Genomic DNA, 20,281 nt, shown 5'->3' on the forward strand with positions numbered 1-20,281 from the left:
TTTCCAGTGGCACCGGTGTTCAATAGGAATTGTTCTATTCCCGAGCCAGCCACACTAGATTGCAGAGCGTCTAATTTTAGCCTGTGTAACGTAACTGGGCAGCGCGTGTATTGTGTCCGCATTAAGCCGGACTATATCTCCGCCTTTATCTTGGCCATACGAATGCGGCGTTATTCGAGTGGAGCCAGAACGCGTTGGAGTTGTGAAGTTGAACATACACAGCCAGGTAGAGAATACTTCGCATTGAAAGAACAGCGCGGGCAAGCAACGCCCTATGCAAACCGCACGAAGCAGCTCGGAAACGATATTGACTCAAGCTAGCAGACATGAGGGACCTCGTCGCTGCTACACGGAAACTGTAAACAAGGAATGGAAGCAGACGATCTCGGTACTGATCCTCTACACCCTCCGACTGATAGTGGCGGTGTTTATTTCATTCTCGGTATGAAAAGAATCGATTTTTGCGAGCGTTTTGTAAAGCGCCTACAGGCATATAAAGTGTAAAATTTTGTACAAAAGCAAATAACTATATGTCTATATTATCTGATACTGGGCTTTTTAGGTAGTCCACATTTTTGTGGCACTTCTCCTTTAAGGTTGACCAGCTGCAAGCGTAGGCGGGGAGCGCTACCTGATTCACATTGTTAACAGTAGCGCATTAAAATAAATTGTGGTTTCGATAATTCTTTACTGCTAGTTTTTTTACTGAAACGTACGCCGTTCTGTATCTTAAATGCGGGATGCCAAAGATTATATACACTGCTCGTTTCACTTAGTTTAATACTAAATGCCTCTGCAATATGATGTGCGACGCACACCATAATGCACTGCCGCCGAGATCGCCGGCAGTGCAGCTGACGGCGATCTCGGCGATTATCATTATTAGGAGCAGAGTGCTCGACGACTGCTTCAGCTCGGCCGCGGGTCGGTTAGGTATAGCACCGATTCCATGACCTCCGGGATCAGCCCACAATTTTGTGCTTGGACACGACAAAAGCATTGTGTGGTATAAGCATACAGCTTCGCTGTAAAACAATGTTCCTGGCGCATCTAGCTAAAGCGTGTGGCTGTCGTGCTGAAAAACTCGTGGGGCTCAGGTCGATTTCGCCTACCAGAAAGGTTTAACATTGAAGCTTCTTGCTTTCAATTAACTTTCTAGGCATCGCGCAGACTTCCGTTTCAAGGAAACGATATAATCGCCCAGCATGGCTGGATGTATATTAGCAAACATACATCGACTCTTCACAAACGTATAGCCATCTGTAGTACCCCTGCACTGTGTGCTGGTTGCCTGTGTTTCTCTCGACGCCGCTGGTTATGTCATTCGTTTGAACTTGACGTAGCCGAGATTCCCGCTCTATGGGTAGGGTAGCGGGGCTAGCCACGAACTCGCCTTCAGCCCTAGCCGCACGCAGAGTGGAACCCCCCCAGTGTTTGCACTAAGATCCCTTGCGTGATAGGTCACACCACCGAGACACTAGTTAGGACCAACATTAGCGATATACGTGATACTTCATATGAAAGCATTATACCTGTAAATGACACTTATGCATTCTTAAGTCTTTGGGCATAATGCTGCAGAGACACAATTTACCGTCCCAGCTATCGCCAGTAGGTACTGTTTGGCTTACAGAACTAATATTTCCATGGACTTCTGGGTTTTGCATTTAAAAAGTATGTCGGAAGCACTCATTTATGCCGCTTCGTTATATTAAGAATTTGAATAACTTTAGCAAAACAAACACAATGTTTAGCTATCTATAATCATAAAATATATAGACGAGTGTACACCGTTTCTTACAGAACTTTAGGTTTTCGTCATGGAAGCGCAATCGTAAGCAAACGCTTTTCGGTTTCAGTCATGTTCTGTTAAAAGAAACTGCTGCCTATCGCTACTGCGCTCCACGCTAGCACACTGGATCGTTGAGCAGCAAGTTCGCTCTCGCTAAGTATGATCCCAGAGTGGAGAAATGAAAGGCCTGATTTTACTTTGGCGAAACACCGCACCGCTGTGTTTGCCAGCCCAATGCCACTTCAGAACCAGTTGATGCATGCGGCAACGTTGATTTTATTCTTGAAGCGGAGTCCCACCAGCTTAGGGAATTATCTAACAGACTGCACTAAAACCCTACAAAACTTTCGCCATGTTAGTGCTATATAGTTTTCTTTTAGAACAATATTTTCTTATAAAAAACCTTATAAACCTATGTCAACGTACATAGAATACAAAAAGCAAAGTGCATAAGCGGCGTATATAGTTATATATATGCTATATAGTTATATATATGCTATATAGTTTTCTTTTAAAACAATATTTTTTTATAAAGACTATTTTGATTCCATTAGTACGAAGCGCCAGAAAACAGCAAGCTCCACGTGCATTTACCAGCTAGATACTAGCGCCATCATGGCCTCGTTGCTTTTTCGATGTTAACTCATGTACAAATAATCTAGAAAGGAAGTGCCCTATAGTAGAACGCACTGGAAAGGAGGAAGAATTTCCGGCAACTGCGACAACCTTTTATTTCGAAAGGAAGTGCCCCATAGCAGAATGCACTGGACAGGAGGAAGAATTTCCGGCAACTGCGACAGCCTTTCAGTAGACGTATGATAGATCGGCACAAAGCGTTAAATATTTTTGCACAGCCGATTCCATGATAAAAAATGACACGATAACAGAGGAATTGTTGTTTTGAACGAAGAACATTTTATTTATCTTGTCGAAATCACTTAGAACCAACGACACGCATCTCCATGGGTAACGTACACTGGATTCACGCAGAGATTGCTGAATGTCTCATTTGCCATAAATGAAATATTCCTTATGTATCTTCTTGTCACCCAGAGTGAACATGTTTCTAATTCTGCAGAACATGAGCAATAAATATTGAAGTAAGCGCAAAATCTCACAAATGCTACCCAAAATGCTTGGCACTATCTTTCATTTGGGGCACGTTTTACAATACGTCTGCTCCTTACGACCAGTCCAAATGCCAAAAAGATGTATATAGGAAACAATGACACCTAGCTCAATGAAATCGGTAATGCTTCGTGGACACGCCAATGCAATTTGGAGGCAAAGTAAGGGTAGTACTGAGGTAGTGACGTGCCATGTAGGGAATTAGGCATTCTCGGGTAATTGTAATGGTTGGGGTATTTAGTAGTACGCCATTCAAGGAAATGAAACGTACTAGTAATGAAATGCACGAGGGAAATATGCTGCAGCAAGTTAGAATTTATACTTACTTTGATAGAAAATTAATGTTCACAAACAGTTTTCATTCATGGCGCTGGCCGGAAGACAAAAACATTCACGGCATGCAAAATGCTTGGCCTTTTGATAGAAACCTCTTCAGGGGAAAATGAGCATCACATTTCTTTTTCGTAACTTGTGTCGCACTAAAAGCGCTTTAGCAAGTGCATGTCACATTGCTTTCTTCCTAAGCATTTTACGTCTAGCTTTCCCACAGATAAATGCCATGCCCCGACATTAATTAATTAATTAATTATTTATTCATTAATTCATTCATTCATTCGTTTATTCATTTATTTATTACACTCTCAAGGCCAAATGGCATTACAGAGGGGATTCGGGAATAAGTTCAAGATAAATTATGCACAACATCATCAGCAGACAACGACAATATACTAGTATAATTATACAATACTAGCGTATAACCAAAGTAGATAAATATTATTTCTAATTATTCAAACAACATATGTCAACGTACATAGAATACAAAAAGCAAAGTGCATAAGCGGCGTTAATAAGAGTGCGCAATTCAATGTGAGAAGAGCATTCAAACCATAGTTACAGACACAGGGAAAAAAAGAATACACTGAACAAAATGTCGCGTAATATTTCTTTAAGACGGTTATCAGCATTTATGGAGGCAACAGTTACAGGAAGTGGATTCCACTCATCAGCTGTCTGCAGGAGAAATCAGTGTAAGAAGGAGAAGGATCTACAGGATGGCATACCAACTATGGGTTGGGGATTAAGCCGACAGTGCTAAAAAGCGGGCACGTCCTGCGCTACCGGGGCTTAGCGGAGAGACGGGAACTAGCAGACGGATTCCTAATTACTGATTTCTGGTAACATACAGGAATTCTATAGCATTAACGAGAGGGTGGTAGGTCTTGTTGTGAAAGCTAATAAGAGGTACCAAATGAAGGTTGTAGAGGTCTACGCCCCTACATCCAGGCACGATAACCAGGAAGTTGAAAGCTTCTATGAAGGCGTGGAATCGGCGATGGGTACAGTGAAAACAAAATACACTATACTAATGGGCGACTTTAATGCCAAAGTAGGCAAGAAGCAAGCTGGAGACAAGGCAGTGGGGGTATGTGGCATAGGCACTAGGAATAGCAGGGGAGAGTTATTAGTTGAGTTTGCTGAACAGGATAATATTCGGATAATGAATACCTTCTTCCGCAAGCGGGATACCCAAAGTGGACGTGGAGGAGCCCGAACGGCGAGACTAGAAATCAAATAGACTTCATACTCTGCGCTAACCCTGGCATCATACAAGATGTGCACGTGCTCGGCAAGGTGCGCTGCAGTGACCATATGATAGTAAAAACTCGAATTAGTCTAGACCTGAGGAGGGAACGGAAGAAACTGGTACATAAGAAGCCGATCAATGAGTTAGCGGTAAGAGGGAAAATAGAGGAATTCCAGATCAAGCTACAGAACAGGTATTCGGCTTTAACTCAGGAAGAGGATCTTAGTGTTGAAACAATGAACGACAATGTTGTGGGCATCATTAAGGAGTGTGCAATGGAAGTCGGTTGTAACTCCGTCAGACAGGATACCAGTAAACTATCGCAGGAGACGAAAGATCTGATCAAGAAACGCCAATGTATGAAAGCCGCTAACCCTACAGCTAGAATAGAACTGGCAGAACTTTCGCAGTTAATCAACAAGCGTAAGACAGCTGACATAAGGAAGTATAATATGGACAGAATTGAACATGCTCGCAGGAATGGAGGAAGCCTAAAAGCAGTGAAGAAGAAACTAGGATTTGGCAAGAATAAGATGTATGAGTTAAGAGACAAAGCCGGCAACATCATTACTAATATGGATAAGATAGTTCAAGTGGCTGTGGAGTTCTATAGAGATTTATACAGTGCCAGTGACACCCACGACTATAACGGAAGAGAAAATAGTCTAGAGGAACTCGAAATCCCACAGGTAACGCCGGAAGAAGTAAAGAAAGCCGTGGAAGATATGCAAAGGGAGAAGGCAGCTGGGGAGGATCAGGTAACAGCAGATTTGTTGAAGGATGGTGGACAGATTGTTCTAGAGAAACTGGCCACCCTGTATACACAATGTCTCATGACCTCGAGCGTACCGGAATCTTGGAAGAACGCTAACGTAATGCTAATCCATAAGAAAGGGGACGCCAAAGACTTGAAAAATTATAGACCAATCAGCTTACTGTCAGCTTACAAACAGGAACACCTTAGACTTCTGTCAAACAAAGGACCAGGCAGGATTCCGTAAAGGCTACTCAACAATGGACCATATTGACACTATCAATCAGTTGATACAGAAAAGTGCGGAATATAACCAACCCTTATATATAGCTTTCATTGATTACGAGAAAGCGTTTGATTCTGTCAAAACCTCAGCAGTCATGGAGGCATTACAGAACCAGGGTTTAGACGAGCCATATGTAAAAATACTGAAAGATATTTATAGCGGCTCCAGAGCCACCGTAGTCTTCCATAAAGAAAGCAACAAAATCCCAATGAAGAAAGGCGTCAGGCAGGGAGATACGATCTCTCCCATGCTATTCACAGCGTGTTTACAGGAGGTATTCAGAGACCTGGATTGGGAAGAATTGGGGATAAAAGTTAATGGAGAATACCTTAGTAACTTCAGATTCGCTGATGATATTGCCTTGCTTAGTAACTCAGGGGACCAATTGCAATGCATGCTCACTGACCAGGAGAAGCAAAGCAGAAGAGTGGGTCTAAAAATTATTCTGCAGAAAACTAAACTAATGTTTAACAGTCTCGAGAACAACAATTTACAATTGGTAGCGAGGCACTGGAAGTGGTAAGGGAATACATCTACTTACGGAAGGTAGTGACGGCGGATCCGGATCATGAGACGGAAATAGTCAGAGGAATAAAAATGGGCTGGGGTACGTTTGGCAGGCATTCTCAGATCATGAACAGTAGGTTGCCGTTATCCCTCAAGAGAAAAATGTATAATAGCTGTGTCTTTCCAGTACTCACCTACGGGGCAGAAACCTGGAGGCTTACGAAAAGGGTTCAACTCAAATTGAGGACGGCGCAACGAGCTGTGGAAAGAAGAATGATAGGTGTAACGTTAAGGGATAAGAAAAGAGCAGATTGGGTGAGGGAACAAACGCGAGTTAGTGACATCTTAGTTGAAATCAAGAAAAAGAAATGGGCATCTGCAGGACATGTAATGAGGAGGGAAGATATCCGATGGTCATTAGGGGTTACGGACTGGATTCCAAGGGAAGGGAAGCGTAGCAGGGGGCGGCAGAAAGTTAGGTGGGCGGATGAGATTAAGAAGTTTGCAGGGACGACATGGCCACAATTTGTACATGACCGGGGTTGTTGGAGAAGTATAGGAGAGGCCTTTGCCCTGCAGTGGGCGTAACTAGGCTGATGATGATGATGATGATGATGATGATAATTAAGCCGAGATTATATGTAATGTGGTGCCGAAAGAACTTCGTTTCGCAGTACAGCATGATGATATATGTTGTGAAAGAGACAGAACCTCAAATGCTTAGGCCGCAATGCTAAGGGGGCTAACTCTGGGTTAGACTTCATTATGGTGGTGCTGGATGGCCTGTTATAGTTGAATACCATTCTTACGTGTGGAAAGACATAGATGAAAGAGGCTACATACTATTTAAACTGTAGCCAGACAGCCAGGCCGACAATCGCTCAAGCCAAGTGTACAGACCCAATTCGTCGTCGTTCTCGCAGCGGCTCGTCTCTTGAGCATCGCTCGATGATGTCGTAATGCTACCCCCCGGCGGCAAAAGCGCCGTCATGGTGCTGGTAAATATCCAAGGCGCCTGGAGAGATATAGGGTTAGAGTCGGGCGTCGTGGACAATTTAACTGGTTGTCACAGCGGAGGACGTAGTTGGCCTGGCCAGAACGATTGCATAGGTGACATCGGGCACTTGGTGGAGCACGCGATATGAGCCTGTTTAGCAGGAAAACAGTTTTTCACAAAGGGTAAATTTACGCGATGGTGACCAAAGCAACACGAGGGTGCCCTGCACAAAATTGACATCACGGTGACGGAGGTCGTAGCGTTGCTTTTGTTTGCCTTGAGAGACTTGTAGACGAGCGCGCGCAATGTGCCGTGCATGGTTAGCATGGGCGATAGCATCACTGAAGGCGATAGCATCAGTTGAAGCATTGTGTGACGGAAGCACAGTGTGCAGTGGTAGCGTCGGCTCACGGCCATACAAGAGGTAAAAAGGCAAAAAGCCAGCAGTTTCCGGAAGGGAAGAGTTGTACGCAAAGGTAATGTAAAGTTGTGTCTTGTCGCAGTCACAGTGGTCGTCTGAAATGTTTTTGGGTAGCATGTCTTTAAGGGTGCGGTTCAAACGCTCAGTGAGGACGTTCGTTGGGGGACGGTAGGAGGTGGTAAATTTATGCTGTATTGAGGAGGCGCGTATGACGTCGTCAATGACTCTGGCGAAGAACGTAAGGACACGGTCTGTTAGCAATTGAAGCGGAGCACCATGAATCAAAATGATATCATGCACGAGCAAATCCGCAACATCAGTTGTGCAACTGGTCGGTAGAGTGCGGGTTACGGAGTAGTTGGTTGTAAAGTCCGGCGCGGCTGCAACCCACTTGTTTTCTGATGCAGATTCAGGAAATGGGCCGAGGTCTAAGCCCACACGATGGAAGGGCTCGGCAAGGATGTCAAGCGGCTGCAGGTAAGCAGCGGGGAGCTGGGAAGGCTTCTTGCGTCATTGGCGAAGTTCACAGGCAGCGACGTAACGTTGTACGGAACGGGCAAGGCCCGGCCAGAAAAAATGGCGACGTACCTGGTCATAGGTTTGAGATATATCGAGCTATCCTGCCGTTGGTGCGTCGTGAAGCTATTCTAGAACGGTTGAGCGGAGGTGTTTAGGTATCATCCTCATCATCAGGCTGGTTACGCCCACTGCAGGGCAAAGGTCTCTCCCATACTTCCCCGACTACCCCTTCCATGTACTAATTGTGGCCCTGTTGTCCCTGCAAACGTCTTAATCTCATCCGCCCACCTAACTTTCTGCCTCCCTCTGCTACATTTCCCTTCCCTTGGAATTCATTCCGTAACCCTTAATGACTATCGGTTATCTTCCCTCCTCATTACGTGTCCTGACCATGCCCATTTCATTTTCTTGATTTGAACTACGATGTCATTAACTCGTGTATGTTCCCTCACCAAATCTGCTGTTTCCTTATCCCTTAACATTACACATAACATTCTTCTTTCCATAGCTCGTTGCGTCGTCCTCAATTTAAGTAGAACCCTTTTCGTGAGCCTTCAGGCTTCTGCCCCGTACGTGAGTACTGGTAAGACACAGCTGTTATAAATTTTTCTCTTGAGGGATAATGGCAACCTGCTGTCAATGATCTGAGAATGCCTGCCAAACGCACCCCAGCCCATTCTTATTCTTCTGATTGTTTCAGTCTCACAATCCGGATCCGCAGTCACTACCTGTCCTAAGTAGATGTATTCCCTTACCACTTCTAGTGCCTCACTACCTATCGTAAACTGGTGTTCTCTTCCGAGACTGTTAAACATTATTTAAGTTTTGTGCTCGTTAATTTTTAGACTCACCCTTCGAGTTTGCCTCTCCACGTCATTGAGCATGCATTGCAGTTGGTCCCCTGAGTTACTAAGCAAGGCAATATCATGAACGAATCGCAAGTTACTAAGGTATTCTCCATTAACTCTTATCCACACTTCTTACCAATCCAGGTCTCTGAATGCCTCCTGTGAACACTCTGTAAATAGCATTGGAGAGATTGTATCTGCCTGCCTGACGCCTTTCTTTATTGGGATTTTGTTGCTTTCTTTATGGAGGAATACGTTGGCTGTGGAGCCGCTATTGATATATTTTAGTATTTCTACATACGGCTCGTCTACACCCTGATTCCGCAATGACTCCATGACTGCTGAGGTGTCGACTGAATCAAACGCTTTCTCGTAATCAATTAAAGCTATATATATATAAGTTGGTTATATTCCGCACATTTTTCAATCACCTGATTGATAGTGTAAATATGGTCCATTGTTGAGTAGCCTTTACGGAATCCTGCCTGGTCCTTTGGTTGATGGAAGTCTAACGTGTTCCTGATTCTATTTGCAATTACCTTAGTAAATACTTTGTAGGCAACGGACAGTAAGCTGGTCGGTCTATAATTTTTCAAGTCTTTGGTGTCCCCTTTTTATGGATTAGGATTGTGTTAGCGTTTTTCCAAGTTTCCGGTACGCTCGAAGTCAAGAGGCATTGCGTATGCAGGGTTGCCAGTTTCTCTAGAACAATCTGCCCATCATCCTTCAACAAGTCTGCTGTTACCTGATCCTCCCCAGCTGCCTTCCACCTTTTCATAGCTCCCAAGGCTTTCTTTACTCCTTCCAGCGTTATCTGGGGGATTTCGAATTCCTCTGGGCTATTCTCTCGTCCATTATCGTTGTGGGTGCCACTGGCACTGTATAAATCTTTATAGAACTCCTCAGCCACTTAAACTATCTCATCAATATTAGTAATTATATTGCCGGCTTTGTCTCTTAATGCATACATCTGATTCTAGCCAAATCCTTGTTTCTTCTTCACTGCTTTTAGGCTCCCTTCGTTTCTGAGAGCATGTTAAATTTTATCCATATATAACGTCATTATTTCATTTCATTTCATTTATTATACCCCTCAGGGCCAAGGGCATTACAGAGGGGAAGTGGTAAATACAAAATGAAGACAAAGACAGATGGTTACATGAGTGTTTAAATGGCACCTGTATATACAATATTAGCTAAGGCTTCACGGAACTGTTCATAATTATTAAGGCTTACAATTTCGGCGGGAAGATGGTTCCAGTCACGCGAGGTTCGCGGCAGGAATGACTGTGAAACTTTTAGTGTTGCATGACAAAATACCAACTTTGGACTGATGATCAATGCGACGGGATACATAAATTAGATGGGGGATGAGGTGATCTCGTAGAGTATGGTTATGGTACAACTTGTGGAAGAGGGCAATACGAGACACTTTTCTGCGAGATGCCAACGATGGGAGGCAAAGATTAGATTTCATGTTAGTTCTACTCGCTATGCGGTTGTAGTTAGCAAGTATAAAACGTACAGAGTTATTTTAAACCATCTCGAGGTTAGTGATTAGGTTTTCATGAGCAGGGTCCCATACCGGAGTCGCGTATTCGAGTTTGGGTCGTAATAATGTTTTATATAACAAAAGTTTCAAATTAGTAGGTACGTCGAAAAAGGTGCGACGTAGGTAGCCAAGCATACGATTAGCGTTTTTGATGATGTTTTCAGCATGAAGAGACCAGTTTAGGTTAGAAGTGATGTAAACACCAAGATATTTATATGAAGAAACTGATTCCAACGACATGTTGTTAATGTAGTATGACGGTATTGTAGATGTTTTCCTAGAAACACGCATGACTTCGCATTTGTTAATATTCAGCTCCATTAACTATTCATTGCACCAGTTCCCTATCGTGGTAAGGTCTGACTGAAGTAATTCAATATCGTTAGCATTGGTAACTTCTCTGAAGATGACGCAATCATCAGCGAATAGATGGATGTGGGAGTTGATAAACGAGGGAACATTAATGTAAATTAGGAACAGTAGGCGTCCAAGGACGGAACACTGTGGAACACCTGAACGGACCTCTGTAAAACCGGAGTTAATGCCGTTAGCACAAACAAATTTCGAGCGGTTGAGAAGAAAACATTCAATCCATTTGAAAAGGTTACCGTCTATGTTAAGTTGTTTTAGTTTATGAAGTAATAGTTTGTGACACACCTTGTCGCATGCTTTTGAAAAATCTAAGAATATACAATCAGCTAGTGATGATTTGTCAAGAATATGGTGTAGTGCATGTGTAAATGATATTAATTGGGTTTCACAGGAGTAAGATTTCCGAAAACTGTGCTGCGCTGACGTAAAAAATGAGTTCAATTTAAGGAAATTAACCAGGTTAGTAAAAATATATGTCAACTGTCTTACGCTTGTTGATTAACTTCGAAAGTTCTGCCAGTTCTATTCTAGCTGTAGGGTTAGGGCTTTCATACATTGGCGTTTCCTGATCAGATCTTTCGTCTCCTGCGATAGCTTACTGGTATCCTGTCTAACGGAGTTACCACCGACTTCTATTGCACAATCCTTAATGATACCAACAAGGCTGTCGCTCATTGCTTTAACGCTAAGGTCCTCTTCCTGAGTTAAATCCGAATACCTATTCTGTAGCTTGATCTGGAATTCCTCTATTTTCCCTCTTACCGCTAACTCATTGATCGGCTTCTTATGTACCAGTTTCTTCCGTTCCCTCCTCAGGTCTAGACTAATTCGAGTTTTTACTATCATATGGTCATTGCAGCGCACCTTGCTGAGCACGTCCACATCTTGCATGATGCCAGGGTTAGCGCAGAGTATGAAGTTTATTTCATTTCTAGTCTCGCCGTTCGGGCTCCTCCACGTCCACTTACAGCGATCCCGCTTGCGGAAGAAGGTATTCATTATCAGCATATTATTGTGTTCCGCAAACTCTACTAATAACTCTCCCCTGCTATTGCTCCTAGTGTCTATGCCATATTCCCCCACTGCCTTGTCCCGAGCCTGCTTCTTGCCTACATCGGCATTGAAGTTGCCCATCAGTATAGTGTATTTTGTTTTGACTTTACCGATCGCCGATTCCACGTCTTCATAGAAGCTTTTGACTTCCTGGTCATCATGACTGGATGTAGGGGCGTAGACCTGTCGAACATTCATTTTGTACCTCTTCTTAAGTTTCACAACAAGACCTGCCACCCTTTTGTTAATGCTATAGAATTCCTGTTTGTTACCAGCTACATTCTTATTAATCAGGACTCTGACTCTTAGTTCTCGTCTCTCCGCTAAGCCCCGGTAGCACAGGACATGCCTGCTTTTTAGCACTGTATATGCTTCTTTTGGGCTCCTAACTTCACTGAGTCCTGTTATATCCCATTTACTGCCCTCTAATTCCTCCAATAGCACTGCTAGACTCGCCTCACTAGATAACGTTCTAGCGTTAAACGTTGCCAGGTTCATGTTCCAATGTCGGCCTGTCTGGAGCCAGGGATTCTTAGAATCCCTCTGCTACGTCGGAGGTCTGATCGCCGCCGTGGTCAGTTGCTTCGCAGCTGCTGGGGACTGAGGGCCGGGGTTTGATTGTTGTGTTCATATAGGAGGTTATGGCCAAGTACTGCACCAGGGTGGCCAATTCTACTCTGGTGAGGGAGTGCGTTACCGGTTCTGGTCACCGGGAACAGGGCACACTCCAGGCCTGTTTGTGCAATTTTATCAACCCGGAGATTTTTTTTTTATTCCGGTGAAAAATTGCGCAGCACCGGGATTTGAACCACGGACTCCTTGCACGCGAGGCGAGTGTTCTACCTCTACGCCACCGCTGACAAGTAGGAACTGAGAGCCGCCTGGATGAAGGTTACGACGGTACGGAGTACCATCGCGGATGACGAAGAGGTGTAGAATGTCATCTTCCGGAGAGTGTTCAACACGGTCGACGAGTGCACTGATGCAGGCTTCATGACGTTGGCCGTCGGCGAAATGAAGCAGCTGCGATACAGACAATACCCAAGCAGCACTGGTAATATTGGAGGAGTCAGGATCGTCAACAGGGTAATGCGACAAGCTATCAGCGTCTTGGTGTAGGCGGCCAGACTTGTACACCACGGAATATGAAAATTCTTGTAGCCTCAAAGCCCATCGACCAAGCCGGGCTGTAGGATCATTTAGCTATGAGAGCCAGTAGAGAGTATGATGGTCAGTCACTACGGAATAAGGGTGACCGTAAAGGTAAGAACGGTACATCGCAAGCGCCAAGACTGCAGCAAGGTATTGTCGTTCCGTAATGGAATGCTTGCGGTCCGATGGTGCAAGGAGGCGGCTCGCATAAGCAATAACGCGATCCTGGCCGTGCTGAAACTGGCCTAAGACGGCACCTACGCCACGACCACTGCCATCCGTACGTAATTCTGTAGGGGCATCAGGGTTCAAGTAGGCGAGAATGGGTGGTGAGGAGAGAAGAGTGACGAGACGAGAGAAGGCGGCGTCTTCTCTAGTAGCCCACGAGAATTGTACGCCTTTCTTCAAAACATTGGGGTTCTAGTTATTGCCGCAAAATCTTGAACAAAATGACGAAAGTACGAGCATAGCCCTACAAGACTTCAAACGTCAGCGGCTATCTTCGGAACCGGAAAGTCTCGGACAGCACGAATTTTGTCGGGATCAGGCTGTACTCCGGAAGCGTCAGCGAGGTGGCCCAGAACAGTAATTTCGCGGCGGCTGAAACGACATTTGATAGAGTTAAGTTGCCGCTTCACCTTTCGAAATACATGAAGTATTGCTGTTAGACGCTCAAGGTGAGTGTCGAACGTGGGCGAGAAGACGATGGCGTCATCGAGGTAGTGCATACAGATTTGAAACCTCGGAGCAAGCCGTCCATCATACCCTCAAAGGTGGCAGGGGCGTTGCATAATCCAGACGGCATTACTTTAAATTGGTATAGGCCATCGTGTGTGATGAACGTGGTTTTTTCTCTGTTCATATCGTCAACAGCAATGTGCCAGTATCCAGAACGAAGATCAATAGAGGAGAAATGGCTGGAACCATGGAGGCAGTCAAGGGCATCGTCTATACGTGGGAGCGGGTCGACGTCCGTCTTAGTAATGTTGCTCAGATGATGGTACTTTACACAGAAGCGCCACGTGACATCCCTCTTAACCAACACTACAGGTGACGCCCAGGGACTCAAAGAAGGCTCAATTATGTTTTTATCTAGGATTTTGTTCACTATGAATTACTCGGCGTTCTGACGCAGAAACTCGATACGGTCGTCGGTGAATAGGAGTAGCATTCCCAGTAAGAATCGGATGCTTGATGGCGAGAGTCTGGCCTAAAGGGCGATTGTCAAAGTAAAAAATATCTCGGTAGGACGATAATACTTGGTAAAGGTCTTCAGCGTGCGCAGAAGACCGATCCGTCGCAACCATTTTCTGTACCTTGGGATCGGCGGCCGATGCTGGCACGATGGGCCTGCTAAGCTCGCACTAAGCATCGGTCGATAAAGTTGCCACGTGATGGTCGCCGAGACAATCAAAGTTGGCAAGGCAAATACCTTGCGGTGGAATTTGCTTTGCCAATCCAAAGATAAAGACAGGCATGAAAGCACGGTTCGCAGTAATAGTAAGTATACTGTGAGGCACGGTAACGCCATACTGTAGTGGAATGTCGGGCAGAGGAGGGACGAGGTAGTCGCCAACAGGGAGGGGGGGGGTGAAGACAAGAGTTCAATATAGGCTATTGACTTTCGCGGCAGGCGAATAAAGCCTGAGGGGCGCAGGCGGCACTGCGGGGCGTCAGAAGGCCCTGTGAGAATCGGCAACTCAAGTCGAAGGGTACTGGCAGAGCAGTCAATAAGACTAGAAAGCGCGGAGAGACAATCGTGGTCGAGAATGAGGTCGTGGGGGCAATGAGTAATGACGGTGCCGAGCACAGGAGTGTGGCGGCCGGCGATGCTAACACGTACCGTACACATACCGATGATAGGCACAGTACCACCATCCGCAACACGGACCACGCGTGCCGAATCTGGAGTGAGGTTGTTCAGTCGTCGTCGGAAGGCAGCACTCATAATAGAAAGATGTGCTCCTGTATCAATGAGTGCCGTGACAGAATAACCATCAACGTCAACGTCAAGAATGTTTTGGTTCGCAGGTAACATGAGCCGAGGATTTGAGGGCAGGGTGGACAACGCAGCTTCACTTCCAGAAGCTGCAGTGCCTAGTTTTCCGGCAGGATCCGGGAGGCGATAGGCTGCGGAGAGAAGCGATGGGGTTGGGGCGAGCGAGACTGATGGCGCCGCGGAGAGTGCGAGAGGCTGTAGCAAAGGTTCGGGGCAGGAGCATCAGCAGCAGTGGGTTCATGGCGGGTGGCATAGGTAACAGAAGGTCGAATGGGGCGGGGATAAGTGGCGGTGTATGTTCGAGGAGGTGGTGGCCATCGGTTGCGGCAGTGATGAGCAACGTGGCCGATGCGACAGCAGTCGAACCGGATCGGCCTGTCAACAGGGGTACGACATTCGGACGGGTTGTGGCGAGATGTGGCAGAAAAGGACTGCCGTGGACAAGAAGGCCTGCTAGAGAACTGGGGAACCGTGGGTGGAGACGATGAACACACGCAGTTAAGACCCATGTTCTAAAATTCCCATCTGACGACGTTCTGAATCTTCGCAATCGTGGTTGCTGGTGGAGCGCGAGGAGTGGCGGAGAAAGCTGGCAAACAGGCGGCCTTGACCTCCCGGCGAACAATACGGGTTACGTCGCCACAGTGGGTGGTCTGCCGCGGTTGACCCTCACATGTCGACGTAGGAGCAGTGTTGGGTAGCCGTGTGATGTGATGTGTGATACGGCGGCTCTTAGCATGTTCAAAGCGACGGCATTCTTTGATGATGGTGTCGATAGTCGAGACGTGGCCGAAAACAAGCAAATTGAAAGCATTTTCGACGATGCCTTTTAGCACATGCGACACTTTATCTCGTTCAGACATATTATTGTGAACTTTGCGGCATAGACCCAAGACGTCGAGGATGTATGAAACGTACGGCTCTGTAGATGTCTGAACACGAGACGCAAGAGCCTTTCTCGTGGCAGCCTTGCGCTCAATGGGGTCGCCGAACAGTTCCTTGAGCTTTTCTTTGAGACTGTCCCAACTGGTTATTTCGTCGTCATGGGCTTGGTGCCACACTCTTGGGGTGCCGCCCAGATAAAAGATGACATTCGCGAGCATGATCATTGGGTCCCACCTGTCAACACTGGCGTGTTCATAGAGCTTAATCTATTCGTCAACGTCCTCTCCCTCCCGGCCAAAGAACACACCAGGGTCGCGATGTTGGGCAAGCGTGATGATTGGAGCAGTCGGACAAGCTGAAGCCGCTGCAGATGCGGTCTCGTCTCCGGGAGGCATGGAGACAAGCTCGATGTACCGACCACTCCGGAGTTCCGTGGTGAGGACGGGGTTCGCTGACCTCCACCAGAATGTTACATGTGGAAAGACACAGTTGAAAGAGGCTATTTACAGGCTATTTACACTGGATAGACGATGAAGCGCACAGAGCCACTTCGTCGTCGTTCTCACGGCGGCTCGTCCCTTGAGCATCACTCGATGATATCGTAATAATATGCACCGTGTCGAATTGTTCTGCACCATTTGAATTCAATAAATTACATTACTTTGACTTGGATCCCAAACGGAGGTGGTGTATTCAGGTTTAGGGCGGATAAGTATTTTCTAGAGCATCAATTTTAGAGACTGTGGCGCACGCGAAAAATTGCGTCAGAGGTAACCTAATAGTCTAATAGCATTGCTTATTACGTTTGTAATGTTTGTCTTCCAAGTAAGGTCAGATGAGACGTGCACACCTAGGCATTTATAGAATGAAACGCAATCGAGTGCAGTGTTGTCGATGAATTAGGCTGGTGGAGTGTTGCTACATCTGGATAATCGCATTGACTTACATTTGCTTATGTCTGATTCCATGCACCATGTTTTGCACCATACTGTGATAGCATCAAGATCAGTTTGAAGAGTGACTGTACCATGCTTTATAGTTACTTCTCGAAATATTGCGCAGTCGTCAGCAAAGATAGGAATATGAGATGGTATAGAAGAAAGTAGGTCAATAATATAAATTGGAAATAGCAGCCGTCCAAGGACAGATCCTTGTGGCACGCCCGAGGGAGCCAGATTAGAAGGAAAGTCAAAGAAATGAACTGAGAACGACTCGGCAGGTAACACTCAAGCCAAATGAGTAAATGAGCATCAAGATTAAGGGTATGCAATTCATACATTAGTAGATTATGAAACGTTTTCGAAAAATCCAGAGATAAACAATCCGCAAGATAAGAACGATCAGGAATGGCGCGTATATTATGTGTAAACGATATTAGCAGTGTTTCGCATGAATTCGTTTTGTGACAGCCATGTTGCGAGCGCGTGAAAAAGGAATTACATTCGAGAGCGTAAGCAAGATCATAAAAGAAGATATGCTCAAGAAGTTTGCATGGGATAGTAGTGAGTGAAATGGGATCATAGTAATGTGGAGAATGCCTACTACCCGTTTCATGAAGTGGAATCACCTTTCATATCTTCCATTTCGCAGGGATAGAACCCGTGTCAAATGACAGTTGAAAAATTTTCGTTAGTATAATGGAGCAATACTCGCTGATAGCTTCCAAAAACTTCGGACTGATCGCTTCACAACCAAGGGGACAAGAAAGTTTCAATATATTAATTAGATGTTCTACGCCACATGGGTCTACTGCAATCGGATACATTGTGAGAGCGGTGTCGAAACACTTGTCACTGATGAAAAGTTAGAAGCAAAACAGCGTTAAGGATTGATGCGCACTGTTCAGAAGGTATACGGTCTCCCGCGTTATTCACAAGGCTTATGGCATAATCGTCTCTTGAATTTATGACACGCCAGAACTTTTTAGTGTCGGTAGCGAACATAGATGGGAGAGTGCTTTCCAAAAAGTGTTGTTTTGCGCAGCGGAGTCCTGAAGTGTGTTCATCAGAAGCGAGTTTCTGAGAATGATAGTCACAAGGACAACGTTTCGCTGTGCAATGTCTGCCTGCTTCTGTCCAGACAGTTAGTTACTAATCTGCTTCCGACGTTACAGTTGTGTACGGTTTTTCTAATTATCACCTCAACATGGAACAAAACCAGAGGCGTGATCTCTGTGGCCTTCGCGAGAATGCTAATCAATAACTAGGCGTGAAGGCCTAGTTTAGAGCAACGAAAAAGTTGGTCGCCATGTGACTGGCTTGGATTGACCTGCCTTCACTCCACGTAGAATATTTGTTTACTGAGGAAGCAGCTTTTTGCGAGGTATCCCGTAGACTACCGTTATAGAAGAATGTCCGTAACTGACCCACATATGTCAAAATAGTACAGCCCTATCGCAGACATATCGCCGTATAAACAAGCTCCTTTCTAATAAAACATCAAATGCGCCATACACCGGCTCTCTATTCTGAGGAATTATGCAGCGAAACGTTAAACGCTGCCCTTCATAGCCCTGCTACAATTGTAGGCTTCCCAGCCTATGATTCTTTTATTAGGACAAGTCGAGTTCATTGACTTATTCTCCTATTTGAAGCCGACCATTTTTTTGTCTTGTGCAGTGCAGCGCATGTCTCACACACATGGCACAAGAAAGAAGGAGACACGGCCGACTCCATCATTTCTGTCGCCACTTGTGTGCCTCTTGCACAGAAGTGTGGATGACGCCGCACAAAATTATCCATTCGTCTACCCACGGTCTTGTTTGGCTATATAGTGGCGTATTCTTCTTCGGACTTTATCAGCTAAGGGCACGTGTCCTCGTACAAAGAAATTCTGCTAACATGATCACTGTTGGATGCTAATTATTACCTTAGAAAGGCACACGCTCTCGCCTGAGAGGTTCAGGAAGTCTGAACGTTAAGATGCTGTGGCTACCTTTCGCGCTGTCGCCGTCCTGCGCCAGCTACTGTGGCGCTTAGGCCGCTGGTTATTGGAAGAAACGTACATCGAGCTTCGTGTCGAAATGCAGCAAACGTGCCTTTGCTTTCATGAGTAAAACACATTATAATGCCTTGGACGTGTAAATCGTTTTGTGACTACATTCACTGTTCCAATGAAGTTCAGTGCCCGGAGGTTCTCCGATAGACGTTGTTGCGAAATCAAGTATTCCTAACATTTTTTTACGGTGCGGGGCTCCTTAATATCATTGCCGCACATATCAGTATACGCAAGTATAAAAGCACATACAAACGATAAATATACATAAGTTATGTGCGCCATTTCAATGTGCCTGAAGACGCCGATATTGAACGTTCGAAAGATATTGCCAGAATTTAGCACCACTGTCTCACTATGCGAAGGCATATAGAAATGCGGCGATTGTGACGTGTCGACAGCTGCACGTATGTGCGTCGCGGGAGGCAATGTGCCCCGTCATTCCCAAAATTCCCCTTTTCATACTTTATATTGCTCACACACTTGTTAGTTGGCCAGTACATCGATGCCCACGCGTTCGCTGAGAACGCGTCGAGCTTTCCGTTTTGGCTTCCTGATTTCGTGAGTGTCCACCCATTGAAATGCTCGGTTAGCATGCATTGGCTGTGTGATTAACGTTATATTGAGGCGAAAGCACCTACTTGAGCGAAAAAGTGGTGGCTTCTGTAGCAGCGTAAGATGACCTGAATTCCCACTGGCTACAACGCCACGTCACAATCGCGCCTCGATGGAGGAGAGTGGTAGAACAGGAACACCCGTTGCTCGTTTACTACGGCAGGCATTGCGCGAGGGTATGGGGCATCGCTGCGATGCCAGATCTCCAGCGCGCCTAGACGGAGAAAATACGGCAACGCGATGCCGTATGAGACGCGTCACCACACGCCACCAACGCTTTTCGGTGTTGCAACCACTAGCTATTGCTGCTTCACGTGTCCGCAGAGTTTTTACAGCGTATCTGTATACATATACCGTCCAAGAAAATTTTCGTGTCGTGAGCAAGAGACTTGATATACCTGGGCCTACCACGGAGAAACTGCAATGCCGGGCCTACCAGCGGCGGAGGTGAATCCGGCATTAAGCACTCCCCATGCGCGGGCCAATCCCGAAAATAGTGCAATACTGGCTCCACCCGCGGCGGAGGTGAAGCGGGCGTTAAGCACTGCCCATACGTGGGCCGATCCCGAAGATAACGCAATGTGGGCCGACCCACGGCGGGCGTGAAGCATACGTTAAGCACTCCCCATACGTGGGCCAATCCCGATGTTAGTGAAATGCCGGGCCGACCCGCGGCGGAGGTGAAGCAGGCGTTAAGCACTCCCCATACGCGGGCCGATGCCGAAGATAGTGAATTGCAGGGCCGAACCGCGGCGGAAGTGAAGCAGGCGTTAAGCACTGCCACATACGGGGGCCGATCCCGAAGGTGGGCAATGCCGGGCC

General features: G+C 46.0%; 1 protein-coding gene across 3 annotated transcripts in view; it reads right to left on the reverse strand.

Moving 5' to 3' along the window:
* Positions 1-2,684: 2,684 nt before the first annotated feature.
* The window catches only part of LOC142590317 (japanin-like-RA1), an 86,829-nt gene continuing 69,232 nt past the window's right edge, over positions 2,685-20,281 (reverse strand). For 2 of the 3 annotated variants that reach the window (XM_075702348.1, XM_075702347.1), the window contains one exon: positions 2,685-2,864. In XM_075702348.1, coding sequence (XP_075558463.1) covers positions 2,731-2,864 — 134 coding nt within the window. In that variant the 3' untranslated portion in view covers positions 2,685-2,730. Of the gene's footprint in view, positions 2,865-6,246; positions 6,312-20,281 lie in introns of all 3 variants that reach the window. The other variant, XM_075702349.1, reaches the window with a different exon arrangement.

This window comes from Dermacentor variabilis, chromosome 8 (genome assembly GCF_050947875.1).
Source record: "Dermacentor variabilis isolate Ectoservices chromosome 8, ASM5094787v1, whole genome shotgun sequence".
In the NCBI taxonomy this organism is placed as follows: Eukaryota; Metazoa; Arthropoda; class Arachnida; order Ixodida; family Ixodidae; genus Dermacentor; species Dermacentor variabilis.